The sequence below is a fragment of the Pagrus pagrus genome, assembly GCF_965226575.1.
Source record: "Pagrus pagrus genome assembly, chromosome: 16".
Taxonomy (NCBI): domain Eukaryota; kingdom Metazoa; phylum Chordata; class Actinopteri; order Spariformes; family Sparidae; genus Pagrus; species Pagrus pagrus.
The window spans coordinates 24,958,286-24,981,197 of NC_140200.1; the positions used below are offsets into that span (position 1 = coordinate 24,958,286).

The following is a 22,912-nucleotide window of genomic DNA, read 5'->3' on the forward strand; positions in this document are numbered from 1 at the left end:
TACAAGGTGAAATTGCTTTCAAATTAAAAGCGCATATATAAAGATATGCTTGGAAGAGCTGACGGCTAGCTACGTTTTGAAAATTATACTGTATACAACAGTAAAAATTACACACATATTTTTGAATTTTTATTTAATAAATATCCTTAAATAGGTATTAATAGGTTAACATGTATAAATCGCTTATTCATGGATTTTATTTTGAATGTTTGGACAGGAAGTTGAATTTGTCGTCGTTGCGTTTACTTGACGTTATGGAGCATCGGAGATTACCATCCTAGCTAGTACCACGCATTGATTATTCCTGTATTTATCCGAAAAAGCGGTAATATGACCGGGTGTGTGTACAGACAGGAGAGCGGGGGGTACAGTGTTATATGTCGTTTAAACAGTCCGGATAATTGCTTTTTAAATCTGTAGCTATGATGTTGTTGGGGGTCAGAACAGCTCGGCATACAGATGTTACCAGCTGGGAAGAAAGAACCCGTTAATCTGTTCTAACAGTCTGACGGCATCATTGTGATTTCTTTTATTATTTTCATTTATTGAGTCGAATCATTTGCGGCCGAACCATGAGCAATATGAAGGAGACACCGACTATCCGCCAACAGAGCTCGGAGAATAACTCTGTCAGCAGTAGTGAATGGGATATGGCAAATGATGTGTTTGTGTCCGGCTACGACGACAATCCGATGGGAGATAGCGCTGCTGCGGGGGACAGGGACCCGGCGCAGCACGGCTTGGACAGACACCTGCCGCTGTTACGGGGGGACTCGTTATCCCCGGATGGCATGATGCTGGGCCTTGCTGGGGAGGAATATTCGGGCTCATCCTATCTGTCCATCGATCCAAACTACACCGAAAGTGACGGGAATGTCACAACCAAGAAGCGCATACGGTCCAACAGCTCCCGGCACCGCGGTGAGGTCGTCACGGAGCTGGGACCGGAGGAGGTCAGGTGGTTTTACAAAGAGGATAAGCGAACGTGGAAGCCATTCGTCGGACACGATTCCTTAAAAATCGAGATCGTCTATCGGAGATTCTGTGAGCAGAACCCGGACAAGGTCAAACACCCGGTCAATCCCGCCGAGGCCGAGGGCAAGGATGCAGCCAGGTCCGGCGAGATCCAGCCAGAGAGCGGGGCGGGGGACAGTGGAAGTGTCCCGGCTGAGCCGGCGGTGCAGCGGGGCGGAGGGCAGCGGCGCTCCGTGTCCGTGTCCGAGGAGATGAGGGACCCGGACGACATCCGCATCAGTGTGGAGGCAGTGTGTGTCAGAGGGGGGCTGTATGAAGTGGATATCAGGGAGAAGGAGTGCTACCCTGTTTACTGGAACCGTGAGCATGCCAGTGGTTTACCTGCACAATGATACAGCTGTTACCGTGTAGCTTACACTTTAAAGGAGCACTCTGTAGTGTTGGTGAAGAAATGTTAATGAGGAGAGAAAGATCTTCATTGGCTGATTTTTGTCTGCCTAAACAAACTAAATAAACAAACTCTCTTTGTTTTCATGACTGAATAAACTGAATAAACAAACTGACCTTAAAGGACAACACAGTTTATACTGTTTTACTTTGTTTATATGTGGCGGACCCTGCCACCTTTCTAGCTTCAAACAGTGTTCTGGGACCTTATTGTCCTCTGAGAGCAGCTTGTTTACTCACTTATGGAAAACAATTTGTATTATTACCTAATTAATATTGTAAATATTAAAATTCTGACTTTGAATTTCTTCTCTAAAACTACATAGTGCTTCTTTAATTAGCATTCTTTTACATTAGTACTATTGGCACCATCCTTTTGACTAACAAGAAGAAGTAACATTGCTGCCACTTTGTTTTACCACTTTTATTGATGCCACTATTAAAAACAGGCCAAATACTAATTACTACTTTACTGGCACCACTACCTGCTGAAATTAGTTACTTAATATATGAAATCACTACATTAAAAATGTGACACTTACAATTTATATCTTCTCATTGCCAAACTAACTTATACTCACTGTTTTTCACTTTATGTCTTATGAGTTTGGCCCCACTTTCTATCTTTGTGTATGTGTTTCCTGTACTTTTTCCAAGATAGGGCATTAAATAAAGCAAGCATAGGCAACACAACCTGTCACATAATGTGATAAACATGGTGTCCTCCAGAGCAAGACCGTATTCCTGTGATGAGGGGTCAGTGGTTCATCGATGGATCGTGGCTTCCCCTGGAGGAGGACGAGAGTGACCTCATCGAGATTGAGCACCTCGCCCGTTTCCGGGGTCAACAGATGAGGGACACCTATGAGATGGATGTGGTGACCACCACAGTGGACAGCAAGGATTGTAAGGGATACAAGACTGAGTGTGGGTGACAGACAAAGAAGATAAAGGTGTGTGTGGAGAGGAGTGGTGTATATAGAGTGTACAGAGGCTGCAAATGCTGTGAAAGGGGTAACTGTGTGTGTGCTTGCGTGTGTGTATGTTTGTGTAAGTGTGTGTGCGTGTGTGTGTTGGGGGGGAGGGGGTTAACTCTTCCATTCAGAAGAGGCCACAAAACAAATCAGGTGATGATATTTGCGCTGACTCCAGCTGAACCAGTAGGTAGCTCACCTGAGAAAGAAGGAGGCACAGAGTGTGTGTACAGTCTGTATCATGACTTTCACACACACACACACTCTACACAACCTCATGGGGAATGGTAAAGTAATTATGCTGGATGAAGTGTGTCACTTGCTGTTAATCACTGTGTGACTGTCTCTCAGCTATCCACAGTCTGAAGCTGAGCCGGAGCCACGTGGACTGGCACAGTGTGGACGAGGTGTACCTGTACAGCGACGCCACCACCTCCAAGATCGCACGCACGGTCACTCAGAAACTAGGCTTCTCTAAAGGTAAAGGAAACATCACAACAAGTACACAAGAGGAGAGATCTGATGGAGTGTGCAGGGACAGAGGGGCTGTTTAGTTGAGTTTATAACGATTTGAGTTTTGTGTAAGTTATGATCCATAACCTCGACCATCGCTTAGAAACCAAAAGAACCAAAGAAGAGAAAGTTTGCTAATTGAGGGTCAATTAAATGAACCAGATTCTTCCCCCCTGTTAAACAGTAACAAATCGCCTTCTGCTTACAACCCATCAAACAATGGAGAGTGTAACAAATTACACTTTTCCAGAATATACCAGAAAGTATTTTACATATGCATGGATATTGATTTACTACCGAAAGCCAGAAGTGCCGTAATGCCCTGTCTTTTCAGGTAACTTACTTTACAACACCATTTTATCCGTAAACACAATGAAACTCCATCTTTTACGTTGTAATAAAGACGTAAAATCAAGGTTTTATGCCACTGTAGTGAGTGATAATAAAAGACTGCTATGTACTGTATGTCATCAACAACACATAGTGGAATGAGCCCCTCCTTCTGTTTAGTAAAGCCAGTAAGATAACACTTCCTGGAAACAGTCAGTGCGGAGTAAAGGCAGACCAAAGCAATGCATCGATGAAAAAGTACCTGCCCTTTTTAGGCTGTAGCTCTGTGATGTGTTTGTGAGCTGTGCAGTATTCTGCAGTGTAAATATAGCAGTCATTTGGTTGTCACAGAAAGAGTGATATTGTTATTGCCAGCTTATTGTCTTTATTGATTGTAAGACGATTGTGAATTGTACAGGTTACGGAGGATCAATTGTGACTTGCCTGGGAATATGATCACCTTGTCTTTTAAACTTACCTGTATTAATAATTTCTGTGTCGATGTATTTGCAATTGACGAGTACTAAATTTCTCTTACAATAGGTATCTGATGGTAGCCTCTGAATCTGGAATACTGTACAATGTTCACAGAGACACCACAGATTTACAGCTTAACAATGGCACTTACCTTACGTCAGTGCATTGCTTTTCTCTGACTTTAGTCTTCACTGACTGGAAAATGCTATAAAAAACTGGGTAAACAGTGTTTTATTGTACCTCACTAGATGGCCAAAAATAAAATGTGGTGAGAAATTGCATTTGAATGTATATTGAGTGAAAATCAAAGTGAATAATGGCATGTTGGGCCTTCCATTGTCTGCTGCTGTTTTCTTTTTACATTGTACAGCCATTTCACCACTACAAGCCGAATGGTTGTTGAAACTACTTTGGCCACAGATGTAGTAGCTTTCTGTGCTGAAGAACAACACTAAAGGCTCAGTTCACCCAAATTAACAAAGATTATTGGTGGTGCTCACAGCAGCACACCCCCCTGCAATTAAGGCCACTATGTTGATGCAGCACTGTGTTGGCCAATCAAATAAATGCAAGTGCCTTCACACCAGCACACACACACACACACACAATACATCAATACATCCCTTGCTCCTACATGGTGAATAAAATGATTGTCACCACTACTTTTCAGAGTTGTATTGTAGTTGTATCAGTGTGAATCCCAAGTAACTGGGACACTGCTTCTCCAACACAACGTTGTGCAACCAATGCATATTGTTGTCCCTTTATGGTACACAAGAAAAAATAGTTGTTTCTTATTTTGATCGAGTGTTGATGATGAGTTCAGGAGTCTCACAGCCTGAGGAGTGAAGCTGCTCTGTAGTCTGGTGGTACAGCAGCAGATACTTGTGTATCTGTTGTCAGATGGCAGCAGGGTGAACAGACTGTGGCTGGGTGGGTGTTGTCTTTTAGTATCTTTGGGCTCTGTGCAGACATCTCACTTCACTGATGTCACTGATGCTCTGTAGATGGTACCAGTGATGTTCTGGTGGTTTTAATCAGCCGCTGTAGAGCCTTCCTGTCCTGGGCCGTGATGAACCATGACAGTTTGTGATGTTTCCAGTCAGGATGCTGACAGTTTTCAGTTTTCATTGCTGTGAGCAGCACAAACTAATTTCATTCATCGCTACTGTGTTGGGGTGAAGGCAGAAATCTCAGAGACAGCTTTTTCCACATGGAGAGATAACATGGACGGATGCTTTATTGATCCTGAGGGAAATTTAGGCTTTCAGTATGACAGGTACAAAACCCCAGATACACACAGGATATAAAATAGGAATAGAACAGTAAAAACAAGAAAATGAGAATAAAAACACAGGAATGAAGTCTAGATTAGACCGTTAGAATTACTACAAAGAACTCATCATAATGTTCAAACTGAGGTAGTTATAACTGTAAGGTGAACAGTACTGAGACAGCAGTCTGCCACTGGACATACTCCTCTGGCTGGTCAGTGTGGTGTGCAGATGGTGGTGGGCATTGTCCATAAGTGACAGCAGTTTGTTAAAGGTCCTCCTTTCTGCCACTGATGTAAGAGAACCCAGCTCCTTTCCATCCACAGAGCCAGCTCTCCTCACCAGCCTGTTCAGCCGCTTAGTGTCCCTCTTCTTAATGCTGCTTCCCCAGCCAACTGAATGAACATTCAAGACTATGAATTTCTGCATGTGGCCTGACTCAGAGTTGTACTGGAAGTCAGAGGTGTACAGGTTGAACAAAGCAAGAGAATGCTACAAACCACAGTGTCAGAGGAGCAGTCAGTAAGTCTGACATATGTGGTCTCCCTGTGAGGTAGTCTATGATCCAGGTCACCCTTATCTCTGTCTGCTTGTCTCTCAGTAGGAGGGGCTGGATGGTGTAGAAGGCACTGGGAAAATAAAAAAACATGTTTCTTACAGTACCGTTGCTTTTGTCCAGGTGAGAGTAAGCCCTGTGTAGCAGATAGAGGATGGCAATATCCACACCCACCTTCTCCTGGTAAACAAACTGGAGTGGGTTGAGTGTGTGGCGGACCTGGGGTCTCAGGAAAGGAAGCAGCAGCCGTTCCATGGTCTTCAAATGTGATGTCAGGACAACTGGCCTGAAGTCATTCAGTGCACTGGAATGTGCCTTCTTTGGGTGAACTGACCCACTGATTTATTAAAGGTGCATCATGTAAGAATTTTGGTTGAAAAAATTCAAAACTCAACTAAAATTATCAACAGGTTTTACATTGTGACATTTATGTATTGTGGTGTTGCAAAGCATGTTAAACATGTGTCCCGTGCTAGCTGTGTAAACACTGAAACTTCTCTGGTGCTTCGAGCTCCTGGTCCTGGCTGCTAGCTGCACAGCTAACTGAGCTAACTACTGTAGCAATAACAGCAGTTACAGTTGGCAGCAGTGAGCATCTACTTTGACCAGTTCTTACATATCGCACTTGGTGTTGTATCGCACTTTATCGCAAGTGTGCTGACAAGTTGTAGGTTAGAGAACAGACTTAGACGTGCTGTAGCTATTCATGAAAACCATTATATCTTTTTAACAGTCACTAGCTGGCAGTGTCAGACAGCTGACTGCAGACAGGCACAGTGCTGTGCAACACATCACCTCAGGTATTAATGTTCCCTCTCATGTCCTCAGCCTCCAGCAGTGGCACACGTCTCCATCGCGGATACGTGGAGGAGGCGGCACCTGAGGACACCCCACCTGAAACCACACACATCGTCTTCGTGGTGCACGGCATCGGCCAGAAGATGGACCAGGGCCGCATCATCAGGAACACCAGCATGTGAGATATCCATATGTTTTCAGATAATTAAATTAATTATTAAATTAAAGGAATCAGGATCATTCTTGCAGTAATTGTTTTGTCTCGGCTGGTGTGCAGGATGAGAGACGCTGCCAGGAAGATGGAGGAGAAGCATTTCTCTGATCGCACCACAGAGCATGTAGAGTTCCTTCCTGTGGAGTGGAGGTCAAAACTAGCTTTGGATGGAGGTATGCTTCCCTGAAGCTCGCGATCATCCTAAACAACAGCCATATTCACACAGGAAAACTGTAGTACCATTATGTAGGGTATGTTCTGCCTTAAAATGTGTTTAAATTACAGTTACACTGTTCCACCTATTGAACCTGTGAAATAGCAGGATCAGAATCAGGTTTGTCATGCAAGCCAAAATTCTGAAGGGGCACGACAAGAGTGGGGGGGCATAGGGTCCATCCCAGGAGAAAAATACATTAAAAAAATGACACAATTTGACATGGTAATGGTTGGTAATAGCTGTATTTTCAAACACAACACACAGGAAGCAGCATGAGTACAGATGAGACTGCTGACATCACACAGCGGTGTCAGCTCAAAGCTCAGACTGAACAGTAGTAAACTATTTTCCAAACTGTTCAGCCTCCTTCAAAGATCCATCATCACCACTAGCCTCGGTACATAAGACCTGTAGCCACACCTACACAGAAGCTAACTTTAACTGTTTGAAGCCAGCTGTCTTGCAAAGCAAATCATGCCTATATTTCGTAAATGCTAAGTGTGTATAACTAATTAAATTGTTAGTTTCACACTTGAAAAAGGGATTGTTGCTCATGTTAACCACTCCAGCAACCACCTTTATGCTGTAACATTCTCTGGGAGGAAACCATTACCATAGGTGACAACCAGAAAAATATAAAGTATAAAAAAAGAACTGTGTTTACCTCTGCCAAGGCTCCAACAGTCCCCTTTTGTACTCATTGTGCATACTTTGTAAGCATAATGCCTTGAGAAATTAACAAAAATGTTAAACCTATCTAAAGAATCTGTCCCTTTATCCAGGTCCACCCAAAAGTTGATGGTGTCTATCCTGGGCTGAGACACATCCTCCATCCAAGTTTACTGGAAATACATTCAGTAAGCTTGTTAGTGGAGTAGTGATAGTAATACAAACATAATATACAATAGAAATATTTAAAAAAATCCTTATATCAAAAATCTCAAGAACTGTGATTTCAGTATAAAGTAAGGTGAAGGTCATTACATTACCTGCACACAGTGTTACTGACAGCAGGAAACAAACAGTGGTGTTCAGCTGATGGTTGGACATGACTGCTGAGAGGAAACGATTTGGCTGCTGTGGAAACTGCAGCGTTCAGTATCAAAGTGTTGCACAAGAAACTGACAATTAAGCTCTTTTTAGAGCCTTGCCAAATGTTGGCAAACGTTAATTGGGTTTATCCCCTTGGGGGGCTTGAGTTAAATCAGCAGATTGTATGGTTAGATTGCCAGATGTGTGGGTGATATTTTGGCTTGTGGATATCTCAAAGTGAGCAGTTTAGAGGATCACTGACACAGCTGATCTGACTCTCCTCCCCTGCTGTCAATGACATTTGGTCATTTTTTAACTTGTGTCATCAAGGTGACAGTGTGACTGAGCAGAGGTGCTTGAAGTTAGTTATATCAATAATATCTATACTATAATATCATATAGTTATTATCAACATCTACTTATGGTTTTTGTAAAACATAAAAATATGTCTTGATATATTTTATGGCTTATTATGACTTATTAAGAAATAAGTCATTTTCCATAAAAATATTGTTAAAAAAAAGACTGTTCCTCGAGGAGTGTGTGACAGCTGTGTTGGATGTTTGTGTATGTCCACTCTGCAGACACGGTGGATTCAATCACGCCAGATAAAGTGCGAGGTCTAAGAGACATGCTGAACAGCAGCGCCATGGACATCATGTATTACACCAGCCCTCTGTACAGAGACGAGGTGAGGCTGAGACTACGCTACACTCATCCATCCTGAAGTCTCCTCACAGCTGCATTACTGCACTTTGACACCCGGCTGTTTGTTATGGTCTGCTGCCTGACTGTGAAATATCAGATGAATAATCCAGACTATGAAGCATCAAACATAACCAAATCTATTTGACCGACATAAAATTAGCAACGGAGGCAAATATCTCACAATTTGCTTATGTGTGTTGTTGTTGTGTGTCTGTGTGTGTGTGTAGATAACCAGGGGCTTGACTCTGGAGCTGAATCGTCTCTACTCACTCTTCTGCTCGCGGAATCCAGACTTTGAGAAACACGGGAAGGTGTCCATTGTGTCGCACTCGCTGGGCTGCGTCATCACCTTCGACATCATGACGGGCTGGGACCCGGTTCGCTTTCATCACCAAGAAGCGCTGGACCCGGAGGAGACGAAGGTCCGCTGGCCGAGTGACAAGGAGCGCCATCTTCAGGAGCAGCTGAGACTCACACACCTCAGGTACTGCATGGGCTCTTGCATGGTAAATCCTATGTTTCCTTTCCTGCCAAAACAGATCCACACTGACGCTCTTCTACTGATACAAAAACCTGTTATGATAATGGAGGAGTCTATAGAGGATGGCACTGAATGTTATTATATTGTTACAGTGAAATGAGATTATATACATATATGTTCTTAGATATATATGACATATATGGCCTTTGGATATTGTTATATTGTGATTTGGAATAAATGTTTTCATTACAGCAAAGAGATCTAATGTTCTTATCAGTTAACTTACCAGTAGGGCTGGGTGATACGCCCTTAAAATAATTCTGCCATATTTTTAGGCTACGTCTCGATACCTGATATACATCTCCATATTTTCACATCCTCTCAAAAGCACTTTATAAATGCTCGGACTGGGTGACAAAATGAAATCTCTTTTTTGATGTATGTTTGACCAAATACCTCAATATCAATATTGCAACAATATCGTTGAGATGATCATTGGTACTTTCATGAAATATGAAGACAATGAGATTTTTGATAAAAATTCCTCTGTAGTGTGGATGCAGCGACATCAGGAAACAAAGTAAAGTCGCTGAGAGGCTGAGATTGGATCGAGGTCATCTTGTCCGACTCACTATTAAAAAGATTTGCTGAGCTCTGGAAAAATCTGTTAAAAAAACATTATTAATTATAAAGATCAACATATAAGATTAACTTAAAAGACAGGGATCAAAATGAATGTAGTGGTCAACAAAACATGCGGCAATCCAATCACCCTCTCTCCACCTACACATGCAGGTTAACAGGTGGTTATATTATGAGGGTCACAGCATATACCCTTTCAATCACCACGATCACACAATAAACAACCAACAATACCAAAATATAAATCCTCACAAACCTGATTGATATTGAAAAAGTCATTTATTCATGGCTCCACCAAATGAGTAAGTGGGTAAAAGCAAGTATTAGAACAAGTATTCTAGAAAATGACATCACCTTACTGTAATGCAGCCTTTGAAACCAGGAAACCAGGACACTTATGTTCACAACTTAACATTATCCAAAATCTAAGACCATAGTTTAATGACACAGTAACAATATAATATCTATATATTGCCCTACATACCCTTTACCCAGTTAGTCCTTATATCCACATTACTGATGATTATTTATCAAAAATCTCATTGTGTTGATATTTTGTGAAAGTACCAACAGTCCCTACAATATTGTGGCAATGTTGATATTGAGGGATCAAGATATATATCAGGTATCGCAATATAACCTGAAAAATATTGCAATATTATTCACATCGCCTAGCTCTATCTGTAAGCCTGTAATTAGATTCTTAATTAGTCACAGGCGTGTTTTGAGTATAACATACATTAAACCAATCAGAGCGTCATTTTCCATTCCCTTTAAAAGCCTTTGCACCATAGATGGTTTAAATCTGTCTTTGTTCTATATTCAGTTGAATATAGGTTGAAAAGAATTTGCAGATCATTGCATTCTTACTTTATTTACATTTTACACAATCACCCAACTTGTGTGGACTGTTGGTTGTAATGATAATAATACATCCAGCATCTCTTCTATGTTGCACCCTGCTACATCAGAATTGCAATACTACTGTATGGACACCAAGATTACAAAAACAAAAAGGGCAGTTGCACCTTTGACCAAATGCATTTCTCTTTTGGATAGTAAGTGTGCATTTTGATTTGATTTGAGTGTACACCAGGATTTCATTGGAGTAATTGGATTCTCTGTATGATATCAATGTCCCTAGGTTGAGGGACTTGGAGGATCAGTTCCAGGGTCTGCAGACCTCGTCTTGTGTAGCAGTGCCAGCCTTGAAATTCAAGGTAAAGTTGAAGTGTTGGATTTCACTGTGTCTGTTGTCAGTTTTCACGAGCTGGAAATGCCAGAAATTTCAAGCTACAAACCCTCTGATTTCAAGGGAGAATTCTTTGTTTTCTACCTTCTAACAGTAGTTTTATAGTTTCACTGGATTCAGTTCTTGTGTCAAGAGTCAGCTGGTCTAGTGAGTGCGCATTCATAGGCCAAATCATTGTGACATCACTCCCGGGTGGACAACTGGCTTTTCATTTGCATTCCGAAAAATGCTATTCTTGTCGTTATTTTCATTCATTTAAGGATATATAGTTAGGTTGTCCAGCATGTGACGTTTATACTGTGGTTATTGTAATAATGGTGTTGCTTTGTTCGTGTGTTTGATAAACAAAATCTACCCAACAGTGACATGTCACTGCCAGTCATGCAACAGGTCCCATTTTATGTTCTTTAAACATTGGCTTCCTGTTAAGTTCAGGATTCATTACAAGGATAAAGTCCTGCATGGTCATATTTCTGAGCTGCTCCACCCTCACATCACCAGTGTAGGAGATACACTGTATTAAAGGCAAGGTATTAATCACTGAAGATTAATAAAACACTCGTTAATGGGGCACCACCTCCGATGTTTTGTCTATTTGAATAATCCGGAGGTAATTAATCAAATCCGACTAAACAAGGTTAACTTGTATCAATTTAAATCAATTTAGTTAGTCTCATAGCTGAATTAGTGACTTCTTTATACAGTTTCCTCGGTTCTCCACATCAAAGCAAGTAAGCACAGACAACGACGTACGGTTAAATATGTTTATTTACTAAATAAATCAAGGTGAATAAATGAAATGATGATTCAGACAACAATAAAACAAACAGAAATGTGAAGACTATATGGTTAAAGTGACAGGATTATTTAAGGTGGATGAGCGATGGTAAAGTCGTGAGTCTGGGCAGCATTCAAATGTTACGAGAGTAATTTTGATACTAACGAGACCCTAACCGGACTTGTCTTGTGAAAAGATTATTATGAATTAGGAATTAAAAGAACACCAACTCATGAACGTTTAGTGAAACGTGTGCAAGATGCTTAGCCTACTTCGTCTGAAGAGTGGAGAAGCCTTTCGCTTCGATCTTTCTGCCGGATTTCGTCTGAGGGATTGCTGGCTCGCGGTAGCTGCGGGTCCCGAAGAATGAGGGAAGATGCGGTCGATCCGACTTCACAGCAGGCGGCTCTCTCTCGTCCAGGTGTAGGAGAGAGATCAGCTGGTCCAGCGCTCAGCAGAGGATGGTCCGGTTCGACCTCACAGCAGGCGGCTCTCTCTCGTCCAGGTGTCGGAGAGAGATCAGCTGGTCCAGCGCTCAGCAGAGGATGGTCCGGTTCGACCTCACAGCAGGCGACTCTCTCTCGTCCAGGTGTCGGAGAGAGATCAGCTGGTCCAGCGCTCAGCAGAGGATGGTCCGGTTCGCTGCCCAGCGGGATGGTACCGCTCGTGAGCGTAGAGGGCAGCGTAACTTCAGCTTGGCACAAAGTCGTTACAAACCGTAGTCCTAGGTTTGTGGAAACAGGCAGTGACACTGCGCGTTTTGCTTGGCGTTTTAGTCTTAAAAAAGACTGTTGTTTATCTTCACACTCTGAGTGGTGACTTTTAACTCTAATTCAACTGATATTTAACTTTCCTGACGAGGATAACGAAAGGATGACGCTGGCCTGGCGCTTCCTCAGTTGTTTCTCAATACAAGAATAATTAAACTGAATTCTGTTCCACTGAATAAAATAGTGATACTTAACAAAAATAGTAAGGACGGAACTTACTTCTATTAACGTCTAACAAAAATAAAAGCTCTTAAAGATTATCGCACGTGGTCGATTGTATGGAGATTTTTATACCTAGGAGCTTGTTACAAAAAGAAGCAAAGTAAAGTGTTGAAAAATTTAGCAAAGAAGAGAAAGAGAGCGAGGGAGCTCTGTCCCTTGGTTTTAATAGTTCCGACAACAGGCGGAGCAAAGGGGCGTACCGACCACACTCCTAGTGTGGATGTTTTAATTCCACACCTTTAAACTTGATTAATTCCAACTATCAAGTTAACGCTTCGAAATCGCGCTTAGCCTTTCTCAGAACTTTACCATGGCAAAAGTAGATGGACTTTTGTGAAACAATAAGACAGTATGATCTGATCAAAATCATTGAACACTTAAATGAAATCAACACTGGATCAGAACATAAGAATACACTTGAAGACAACGTAGGACTGATGAAACTGGTCGCTTATACATGTTCCTTCTAGTGTTAGCTTAAGGCTTGTGAAGAAAAACATTTTACAGACTTTTAAATTGTAGTTTATAAACACGTTAGAAAACTAAAAAGATCTCCGACAGTCTAATCCAGTTAACCATAACTTACCACTAGATGGCACTGTGACTCCACCAAACACCAGACACCAGTGAGCATTAAGCAGGATCTCAGTCCATGTTCATCACAGAAACTTAGGAATTGGTTCAGTTTGATGAGCTTATTTTACTGGATTTCAAATTGTAAGAATTAAACAGGTGAGACTCTGATTTAATGGTTAATTAGAAATGCTTCTGAAGTCTAGAGGAAACTCTGACCATTTGTTTGGAATGTACCAGAGATAACACTGAAACAGATGTGTCGTTAATCTCTTCAAAGAGAGGAGGTAGAGAAAGGGGGGGTTTTCCACCGTCCTTTTCTCTAGTGTGTGTATTGGAAAGTAGGGAGAAGAAGGGTGAGTTTTGAGGGACAGATAGCACGATCGGTCCATCAGACGTGTTACCTAATTACAATTATAAAGACATTATATCACAAACAATTTTATCACAAACAATCCCGGTTCCTTTGGTTGAGGTTTTAAAGGAGAAGTAGCTTCATATGTTTCCTTCGTTTGACCTGTGTGAAAGGAATGTTCCTGTTTGTTAGGTCAAAAACAGTTCGTACAGGGGGTTACCATCGTAAATTAATTCAAACTGATTCCCTCTGGTGGTTTTATGACGAGAGAGTGTTGTTCTCCCTCCTAAGAGATAACACGGGGAGACATCCCGGCGTCTCCATCCTGATAACGTCCTCACACAGATGGAAAGTGTTAATAATGAAAAATAAAACAGGGCCTCAGCAGGTCAAAGGTCCACATGAGAGCGTTAGGCATGTTTCCCTACACCAGTAGGTCACTAGGTCGTCTGACCAGGGCTTTCTGGTTGTGAGTTGAGTGTCTCATATCCTCTCATGTTGTATTTACCCTGTTCTCTGTGTCGTAGGTAGAAAATTTCTTCTGCATGGGCTCTCCTCTGGCCGTTTTCCTGGCATTGCGAGGGATCCGGCCTGGAAACAATAGCGTGCAGGACCACATACTCCCCACATCTATCTGCAAACGCCTCTTCAACATATTCCATCCCACAGACCCCGTGGTGAGCTACAGAACCCACAGCTGAGTGTCACTATCCTGCTCGGATTGCAATCATGCAATCAGCCACTTTTATGATTATGATATGTTGTCACCTTTAAAGGGATAAGCTATGGTCTAGTCTGTGATGCTGTCTTCATATAACACAACCAAATGATGAAACTAAATGAGAAGCATTTCTAGTCAGGAGTCATTTTGTGATAAATCCAGATCTGCTCAAATATTGTCTCTGTTTGTTTCAGGCGTACAGATTGGAGCCTCTTATCTTAAAACACTACAATAACATTACGCCTGTTCAGATCCACTGGTAAGACAAGTCCTGTGCTTGTATATCTGTTATTATCAGCTCTAATCAGTTTACAATAAGAGCAATGGCATACTTGGCTTAATAATTATGATGTCATTAATATGTCAGTCTTTATACTATTATATTATTTTTTATTATACAGTATAACCCAACGCTGATTAAAGTCACAGTATGCCCAGTTATTGAAATTACAGCTGGAGACAGGGTGGACTACATGTTTCATCGATCTGATGTTGATGTGGGTGTGATGTGCAGGTACAACACCACCAGCCCAACACCATATGATCAGATCAGGCCCACACTGCTCAACCTACCAAAGGAAACCACATCTGTCTCTGACTCAGAGAGCATCCCCAGCCCCTGCACCTCCCCGCCCCAGGCCCGACGCCACTATGGAGAGTCCATCACCAACCTGGGCAAGGCCAGCATCATGGGTGAGCACACAGTGAGGATTCTGGCTGCATAGATGGCAGATGCAGTAGAACATAAGTGGTGTTTTTGACCATCCACACTCATTTCATCTGTGGATTGAGACATTGTATGTCCGGCATGCCTGATTACAAATCCTGCTATGGCGAAGGCCACCGGCAGACTAGGACGGGTCAGTCACAGGTCTGCTAGTAGCATGACTAAATCCTAGAGGGGGAACATTTCTGGTATATTTTACTTGTAATCACTCATTTTGGTCTTGTGCACCAGTATAAAACCCACCATGATGATATCACTGCCACCAGTAAACCTCCAAAGGAAGACACTCAGGAGGTTGAGCCCAGCAACTCATTTCAGCCACTTGTATCCACAACCTCATTCTTTGATCGCTACCTGTAGGTGAGGATTGGAAAGTAGATCGACTGGTAAACCGAAAGATTTGCCCTCAGACTCAGCTCCTTCTGCAGACCAGACACTCTTCTCACCCCAACTACACATTGAGATTCTGTCCATGAATATCACAAACAGGATCCGTGACCAGTCCAACACCCCATGAAAACGCGTCTGACTTTTTGCCCAGAATTGTAGCGAAGTCTACAAAAAACAAAACAAAAGAATTGCGATGGATGTGAAACCTGACTCCAACATGAGCTCTTTTGGTCAAAACAAGCAAGCAATGAACAGTGTGCATGATGAAACTCTTTAAGTTATATATTATAGACTTTTCATAATTCCAACTTGCTGGCAACCAACACAGGGAGACATTTAAACTACAGGCTGGTAGATTTGCGCCCAGAACCTTCAAACTGTGAGGGGACAGTTATTCCAACTGAGCCTTGTGACAAACCCTTTTAGTTATCACTCACTGGATATACTGAAAGGGAAATTCAAGTTCAACTAGAATGGCAGTCAGTAGAGTGCATACCTCCATCAAATCTGCATCTTGGCGTCACCAGGAGTGCAACTTTCTGTAACTGTGACAGGCGAAGTCTCAGTGACAACCAACAGCAAAGACGCGTGTTCTTTGTGCCTCACGGCCCTAATACTCCCCAAAAAATGTTTGTTGTAGTGATCCCACACTTTGGACGTTCTCTGTCTTTTTCTCTGGGGTGTCTCTTATTCTTGCCCCAAGCTGTTTTCTTCTCGCTCTTTCTCATTATTTTGCAATCCACGCCTGATTTCAAGTTCACGTTACAGTTGTGCAATATAAATAATCATCCATGCGATACACAGTGTGCTGTATAGTTACCCCGGATCAAACAAATCTGCCAAATGCTTTTTACTAATCAAGTCACTCGAGTTACTTGAGTTACGTGAAGAATGGTTTCAGCTCTAATAACATGTTTATTGTAATTCATGTAATGCTGGAAGTGTGCATTAGAGTCCTTGGTGGGGCAGGCAGCTGAGAATTCTCTTCAAAGGGATGATTGGAAAAAAAGGAAAAGAAAAAAATGTGTCTTCACTTATTGCTGAGAGACAGATGTTCAGATCGATACCACTCTCGTGCCTTAATGCTGAACATGAGCCTGCAAATAGAAGCAGTGATAAGCATGAAGACTGGAAAAATGCTCTATACATTATATTTGTGGTTCAGGTGGCTAGCTTGAACTAGTGTTAGCTAGTTCTAGTTAGCCAGTTGGGCCAGCAATTGTAGTGTAACTTCAGCAGACACAGCATGGGCTTCCATAGGGATGCTCACCCACCCTCTTACTGCCCTGCAGGTGCTGCAAGTATTGGAAAGGGAATCGGAGGAATCCTGTTTTCCCGCTTTTCCCGCTCCAGTGGCCAGGTGGGCGGGGTGGAGGAGGAGCCGTCAGATTCTGAAGGTGGAGCTTCTGAAGTGGAAAACGTGGCATCAGGAGAGGAAGGAGTAGCTGTGACAGAGAGCGAAGAGAAGGACAAGCAAATAGAGGAGGAGGGGAAGGAGGTAGAGCCGGCCATGTCCCAGTCCACCTCAGCTGTCATGGACAGCACCTCGTGTAAGTACTGTGGCTCCGCTGTGAACTCCACATCAGAGGGTCAGCGTCAGTCATACCCACTACTTCCTTTTCTATGTTCTCCATTTTTCTCAAGATCTCTCTGGTCCAGTTCCATTGTCGCCCCTCTCAGCTCCAAACCCTGACAGACTTTAATCACAGTGACAGCACCATAAGTGTGTGAGGACTCCAAACTCTGTTAAAGGAGTGGGGCGGCACTTGGTGATATCATGTCACCTAGACAGACATTTCTGTGTGAGGCTGATATTTCAGACAGGACTGTTTGTTGTTGAAGTGACACTATTCAGTACGGCTAAATCATCATATTTAAAGTCCAAAGCCAGACACACATCGAGACACAGTTTTACCATCACAGACACATTGTGTCAGCAGACAAGTGAAATGACAACGTGTTTATATCGTGCTCAAAAAAAGTCTCAAACACTTTGCTGATTTCACAGTAAGACGGCCAAGAGCCCCGACCTAAAGATTCACCTCACCCAGTCTAAGTATCTGTCTCGCCCTGGAGACAACATGTGTGCAGCTGTGGTTGTGTACCACTCTACATCACAGTTGGGTTTCAACAGACTTGTACCTTGCACTGAGACTAGTACAACGTTTTTTAATCCTTTCCCTTACTCATTCATGGAAGCATGCGTCAAAGTCAAGCCAAGGTTCAGAGGGTCATGGAAAATATTATTTAAATGTCAAAAATATAATTTTTAATTGTTATAAGAAGACAATTCATAACGCAATATTAATATTCCATAATTCAACTAGAATTACCACCCTGCAGTCATATGCACCAGGCAGGTTGCTGGTCCTGAGTTATGGTGATGAATAACAGACAGAAAAATGTCACTCTGACTTCATCATTTTATTCCATTCGACATGTGTGTAAAATATTGTCATAATAGCCAAAAATGTGTTTTGTGAGGTCACAGTGACCTTTGACCACCAAAATTCAATCAGTTCATCCTTGACTTAAAAATCTCTGTGAAAGTTGATTTTAATGACTTAATCAGAACCTCATTTTTATTTCCATCACATTTCTTGAACTGTCTCTTTAAACAAGCTTGTTTAATTACAGAGACTATATGATAATATATAGAGAGACTATCTAAATCTGTCATATATTTGATCATAACGATTATACTGAGGCACCTATCCCTTTAAAATATATCTCTGTCAGTGAAGGCAATGTTAGATTGATATTTTTTGCTGCACAACATGAAATTACTTCTCTCATTGGCTCTAGAAGATTTCATAACAAATATTAATAATAATACTGATAATAAGTGTCAGAACAACTCTCCATAAACGTCATCCATCACTCTCATACCATGTTTGCAGCACCAGGCAGCAGTCTGCTCATTGAGAATCACTGCTGGCTGGTTGGTGGTAATGTCCTGCTCTGCTCCAGTGTGAACCTAATGCCAAACAGCTTACAACAAGACTTGTGTTTTTATCTGTCCTTGTTTACATGTTCAACTTTTTGGCGAATGATAGGAATAAATGAGTTTGTCTTCCTGTGGAGGCATTGGAACTGGGCCTGTTTCTGTCATTATTCCACACCTTTCTATAAACCTCTATCAGAGATTCTTAAAGATTCTTTACCACTGAGTGATTTTTCTTACTGAGTTCCATCAAATCAGGATTGCAATCCAAACTGCCTCTGTTAAAAACTTGTTTTGTTCAATGAATATATAAAAAACATAAAATGTGTGCTGTGAAGTGTGATTTCACTTTAAAGTGTAATTTCAAGGAATAGGTCACCTAAAAATAAAGTTGCACTCATTATCTAGCCACTCACATGCTGATGGAAAGCTGAAGCTGAAGATAGTAAAGCGGACCATCTGTTATTTATCGAAGCATTAGACCCTGCACATATTTTGCATTTTGTAAATTGTTAGTACACTTTCAACCTGTTCAGAAAAATATACGCTTCACATCCAAACAGTGAGCATGAAGTCCACCACGGCTCAGAACTAGTAATGAAAATGCCTCGTGACACTTGATGCAGGTGGATACTGATCCGTTATTTTCTCTCTTCCAGTGGAACTGGAGAGACGCATCGACTTCGAGCTGCGGGAGGGATTAGTGGAGAGCCGCTACTGGTCAGCTGTGACCTCACACACAGCCTATTGGTGCTCTTACGATGTGGCTCTGTTCCTCCTCACCTTCATGTACAGACCACAAGAGCTGCCCGAACCTGCAGAAGACAACCCGGACACCTCATAACATAAGTCCAGACTGACACACGGCTTGGGTCACTTCACTCTCTATTCACACCTTTTGAAAATTCAAAGCTCGATATATGGAACATTATGAAATAGACTTCTTCATTTTCAAATTTCCTGATTCGAATAAAACAATTCACTGCTTCATGCAACTTTTGTGTGAAGTATTGAATATAAAAATATATATTATTGAATATACACTTTAGAAATGTCAAAAATTGGAAGACTAATTCTAATTTGAAATTGTTTACATTTAGTCGAAGGTTGTGGGCCATAATCTAAAGTGTAAGGGACTTTACCTTTTAATTTTGGCTGTAATACGTTTTTCTAACTTGAATGATGCACCCGCAAGTGACAAATCTGACATCTAATTTTGATTTTAAAATTGGTCCTGGACTTCCATATCCTGCTAGTAGGGCAAACTAACATGACTGTTATAAATGAGTGACTTGAAAATGATTTGACCCAACACATACACAAGCACACACAAGTCACTTTCCTGTTTTACACATGACATCTAAATTCCTCCCAGTTTACACATGCTAACCAGGATGTGACCTTTGCCTCAGACTGAGTGGATATATACTGTGCCCAGACCCAGCCCTCACAGAGGTGCTAACGCTTAAAGCCTTTTCCCTGTTTCCTGGTCTTCTCTACACAACAGCTGTTTCCTGTTCAGCCGGATCAGTGACGTCCTGCTCGAGGTTCTACTCATCTGTTGGTGTGTGACTCCCCGTGTGCTGCTGAAACTGTAGCCATAGAGAAAGTGTTTGTTCCAGGTCTAACCTTGTGCTTGTAAGAAATCTGTTCAATAGTTTTGCATGATCTCACGCCTCAGATGAGAACATTGGTCATATTATAGAGAAGGCTAAAGAGAAATCTTTTCCAACACAGTACACCACACAGACATTAAATCTTAAAACCTGAATACTTTACAGATAATCAGAAACAGTCGATATCTGAGATAAAGTAGCATTAAGTGATTTTTGACCACTAGAGGGCAGAAAACCTCTGAGGCAAACTTCCTGTAACAGCCTCGACACACCATTGGCTTACCATGTGGCTATTAGCAACAGTTGCTTAACCCTTATACTGTACCTACACAAGAGGCGTAGCCTTAGCTACATGTTAGCAGAGCAGCAGCAGCTTCAGCCCTCTGTTTTTGGACAGCACTGAGTATAGTGGGGCTTTTCCCCTGCACTTTTGGCCACGCGTGTCAAACCATGCTGTGCTCATTTGAATTGCCATTACCAGTTTAACGTGTGCAGTTGAGCTGAGCTAGGGATCGACCTTCTCCGGGGCAGGGCCTAAGTGCCTGCTCCGCCTGCTAGTCAGCTGTGGTGACGTCTCAGAGCCGTGGCCAAACCATGACGACCCCCGCTCTAACCCTCAAACAAGCGTGTGTTGTGATTCTCAACTGATGTCTGTGCAGGAAACCAGAGTGAAGGACAATTTGAAAAGTGTCAGCGTGTTCAGCTCTCAGTGCGTTCGTACCTTCTCACGAATCTCTTTGGTTTCTCTCCTGCGTCCCTTTTTCGTACTTTCACAAATCTGCATAATTTGCTATTTTGAGTTCGACTTTGACTCCCTAATGACTAAATAACGGGGGACTTTTATTGTGAAGTATCTATAAGAAATGAAACGTGTTTATCATCAAATTAGCGGAGCTTTGTTAGCGGCAATTGTGTTTGATAGCACTGCAGGGAAGAAAAGTACATACAGCGACTCCATCGATTGCTGTTCAGGTCATTGGTTAAAGACACACCTTTCAAGTAAAACCCCACAGGTCAGCCAAACACACAATCTCTGTAAAAAGAATGGAAGAAAACAGACTTGAGGAATTAAAACATGTTTCGGGGTGTGTTTACGTGTATATAGTGCAAGTAGCGTAACGTGAGATCTGCCATGAATTCCCATGGTTTACAGGTAACCTGTTTTTTTTATTGCTGGTGTGACAGTGGAGCCACTGGATGAAAAGAGAGATTATTAGTAGCTGGGATCCTTGTATTTAAAATAATTCAAACCAAAGTCTGAAACTGACACTAACACAAGGGCTCTGTTTTTGTGAATCCAGTAGCACGTCCTGCACCCTGTGCAGTCGTGATGGTGCATTTGTGTATGAGGTGGGAGGTAGTGACGGTAATGGCCAATCACATTTACTACTTTCATTTTTTAAACACAGGACGCTCCCCTTCATGAGTTTGGGAATCTTGTTAGTTTCCTCAGGTGAAACTTATTGTTGTGTGAGACCGGTAGTCGCTCATGTATAAAATCAGCAGTTCAAATTCACTGCCAAGACCAGATGATGCCTCTTTTCAAAGTGAATTCACTTCCCTGGACATGTTGAAGAGCTGACGGTCACCATGTTATCCGATCGTAACAGAGTGAAATTTTATTTGTCTTCACAACGCAACAAGGAACTGTAGAATAATTGGTCATAACAAGGAGAGAGCTTTTTTTGTGGTTGATTTGCAACAGTCTGAAAACACAAAAAGAGCAACATGGTCACAGAATTCTGGGCTCTTTCTGCTCTGTTTGTTCCCATCACTACTGCCCTCTGCTGGTACTGCACCTTCAAACACGCTTGTAATTTTACAGCTTGGCAAGGCAAACCGCCACCCTCACATGCTGACCTCTAGTTGCCGTGGGAATGTGCGTTTGCAGCCCATGGAGTCACTTGTGGAATTGATCCCCTCATGGCCACTGTGGACAGGAAGAGTGATTACTGTGAAAAAATCATAACCTATCCTTTAATATAAAAAAAAAATCACTTCATGGGGCTACTTTACTCTCATATAATTTACGATGTGTCGTAATATCATGTTTACATTGATTGAACTGTTGTGTGTCAGGAGTAAAGGACACAACAATCACATTTAGGTTATAAAATAATAATTGCCAAATATTTGTGAGTTGCCAACAGACTAGTTGTTGTAGCGGTTACAGCTCTTCCTCATTGCAAAATGATGGCATGATGCTGACTGTAATCTCAGGCTAACATTAGGCAGAAATTACTACAATACCATACTGCATCTTACTGCACTTTGTACTGGGCAACTTACCAAATTATCACTCATCTGTCAGACCAGACTCAAACGGTCGAAATAAAATAGTTCAATAAAGCAGAATACTAGTATTTTGTAATGTTTGTTAACACTAAGATGTGTGTGTGTGACCCGGGCTGGATATTAGTGAAGACAAATTTACATCTGAGAATATATTTTTCACATTTACTTATTGATCATTTTGAATTTTTTTAAGGATTTAAAGCCAAGCTGAGGCTCAAACAAAGCATGATATGGATATGTGCCATGTACATAGATTATTGGCTTTATTTTGATTTAACTGAGACTGAGCATGCAGACCTGGTTTAAGTTTTAATTAAAGGATAAACTGAGAACCATACAAACCTGCCATGAATGAAACTGCACATTTATATTTTCACCTTTGTGTTCATTGTTTTGTTGTACTACATGTTTACAGTTCTGTTTTCTGTTGATATTATCATGTTTGTGTATGTACCTCACTCTCTTTAGAACACAGAATTGAGTTTGACATCTGAAAACGTCTGTTGGAGGGAGAACCTCTGGACACAGAAATTTTCCAGAGTAAAAAAGTCTCGTATCTACAATGGTTTGTGATATTTTCATTCAACCTCTTCCCCTCGGGCCACCAGTTTCACTCACAGCTCAGTCAGCT

General features: G+C 41.8%; 1 protein-coding gene across 1 annotated transcript; it reads left to right on the plus strand.

The window, feature by feature from the left end:
- The first annotated feature begins 52 nt into the window (after nucleotides 1–52).
- On the plus strand, nucleotides 53–22,844 carry ddhd1b (DDHD domain containing 1b). Its single transcript, XM_084378111.1, has 13 exons — nucleotides 53–1,335; nucleotides 2,152–2,328; nucleotides 2,748–2,876; nucleotides 6,375–6,522; nucleotides 6,622–6,731; nucleotides 8,392–8,498; nucleotides 8,743–8,999; nucleotides 10,783–10,858; nucleotides 14,116–14,265; nucleotides 14,504–14,568; nucleotides 14,824–15,002; nucleotides 16,719–16,976; nucleotides 19,030–22,844. Exons 1-13 carry the CDS (start codon nucleotides 573–575, stop codon nucleotides 19,212–19,214), a joined length of 2,604 nt encoding a protein of 867 aa, XP_084234237.1. The 5' UTR covers nucleotides 53–572; the 3' UTR covers nucleotides 19,215–22,844.
- Nucleotides 22,845–22,912: the final 68 nt, after the last annotated feature.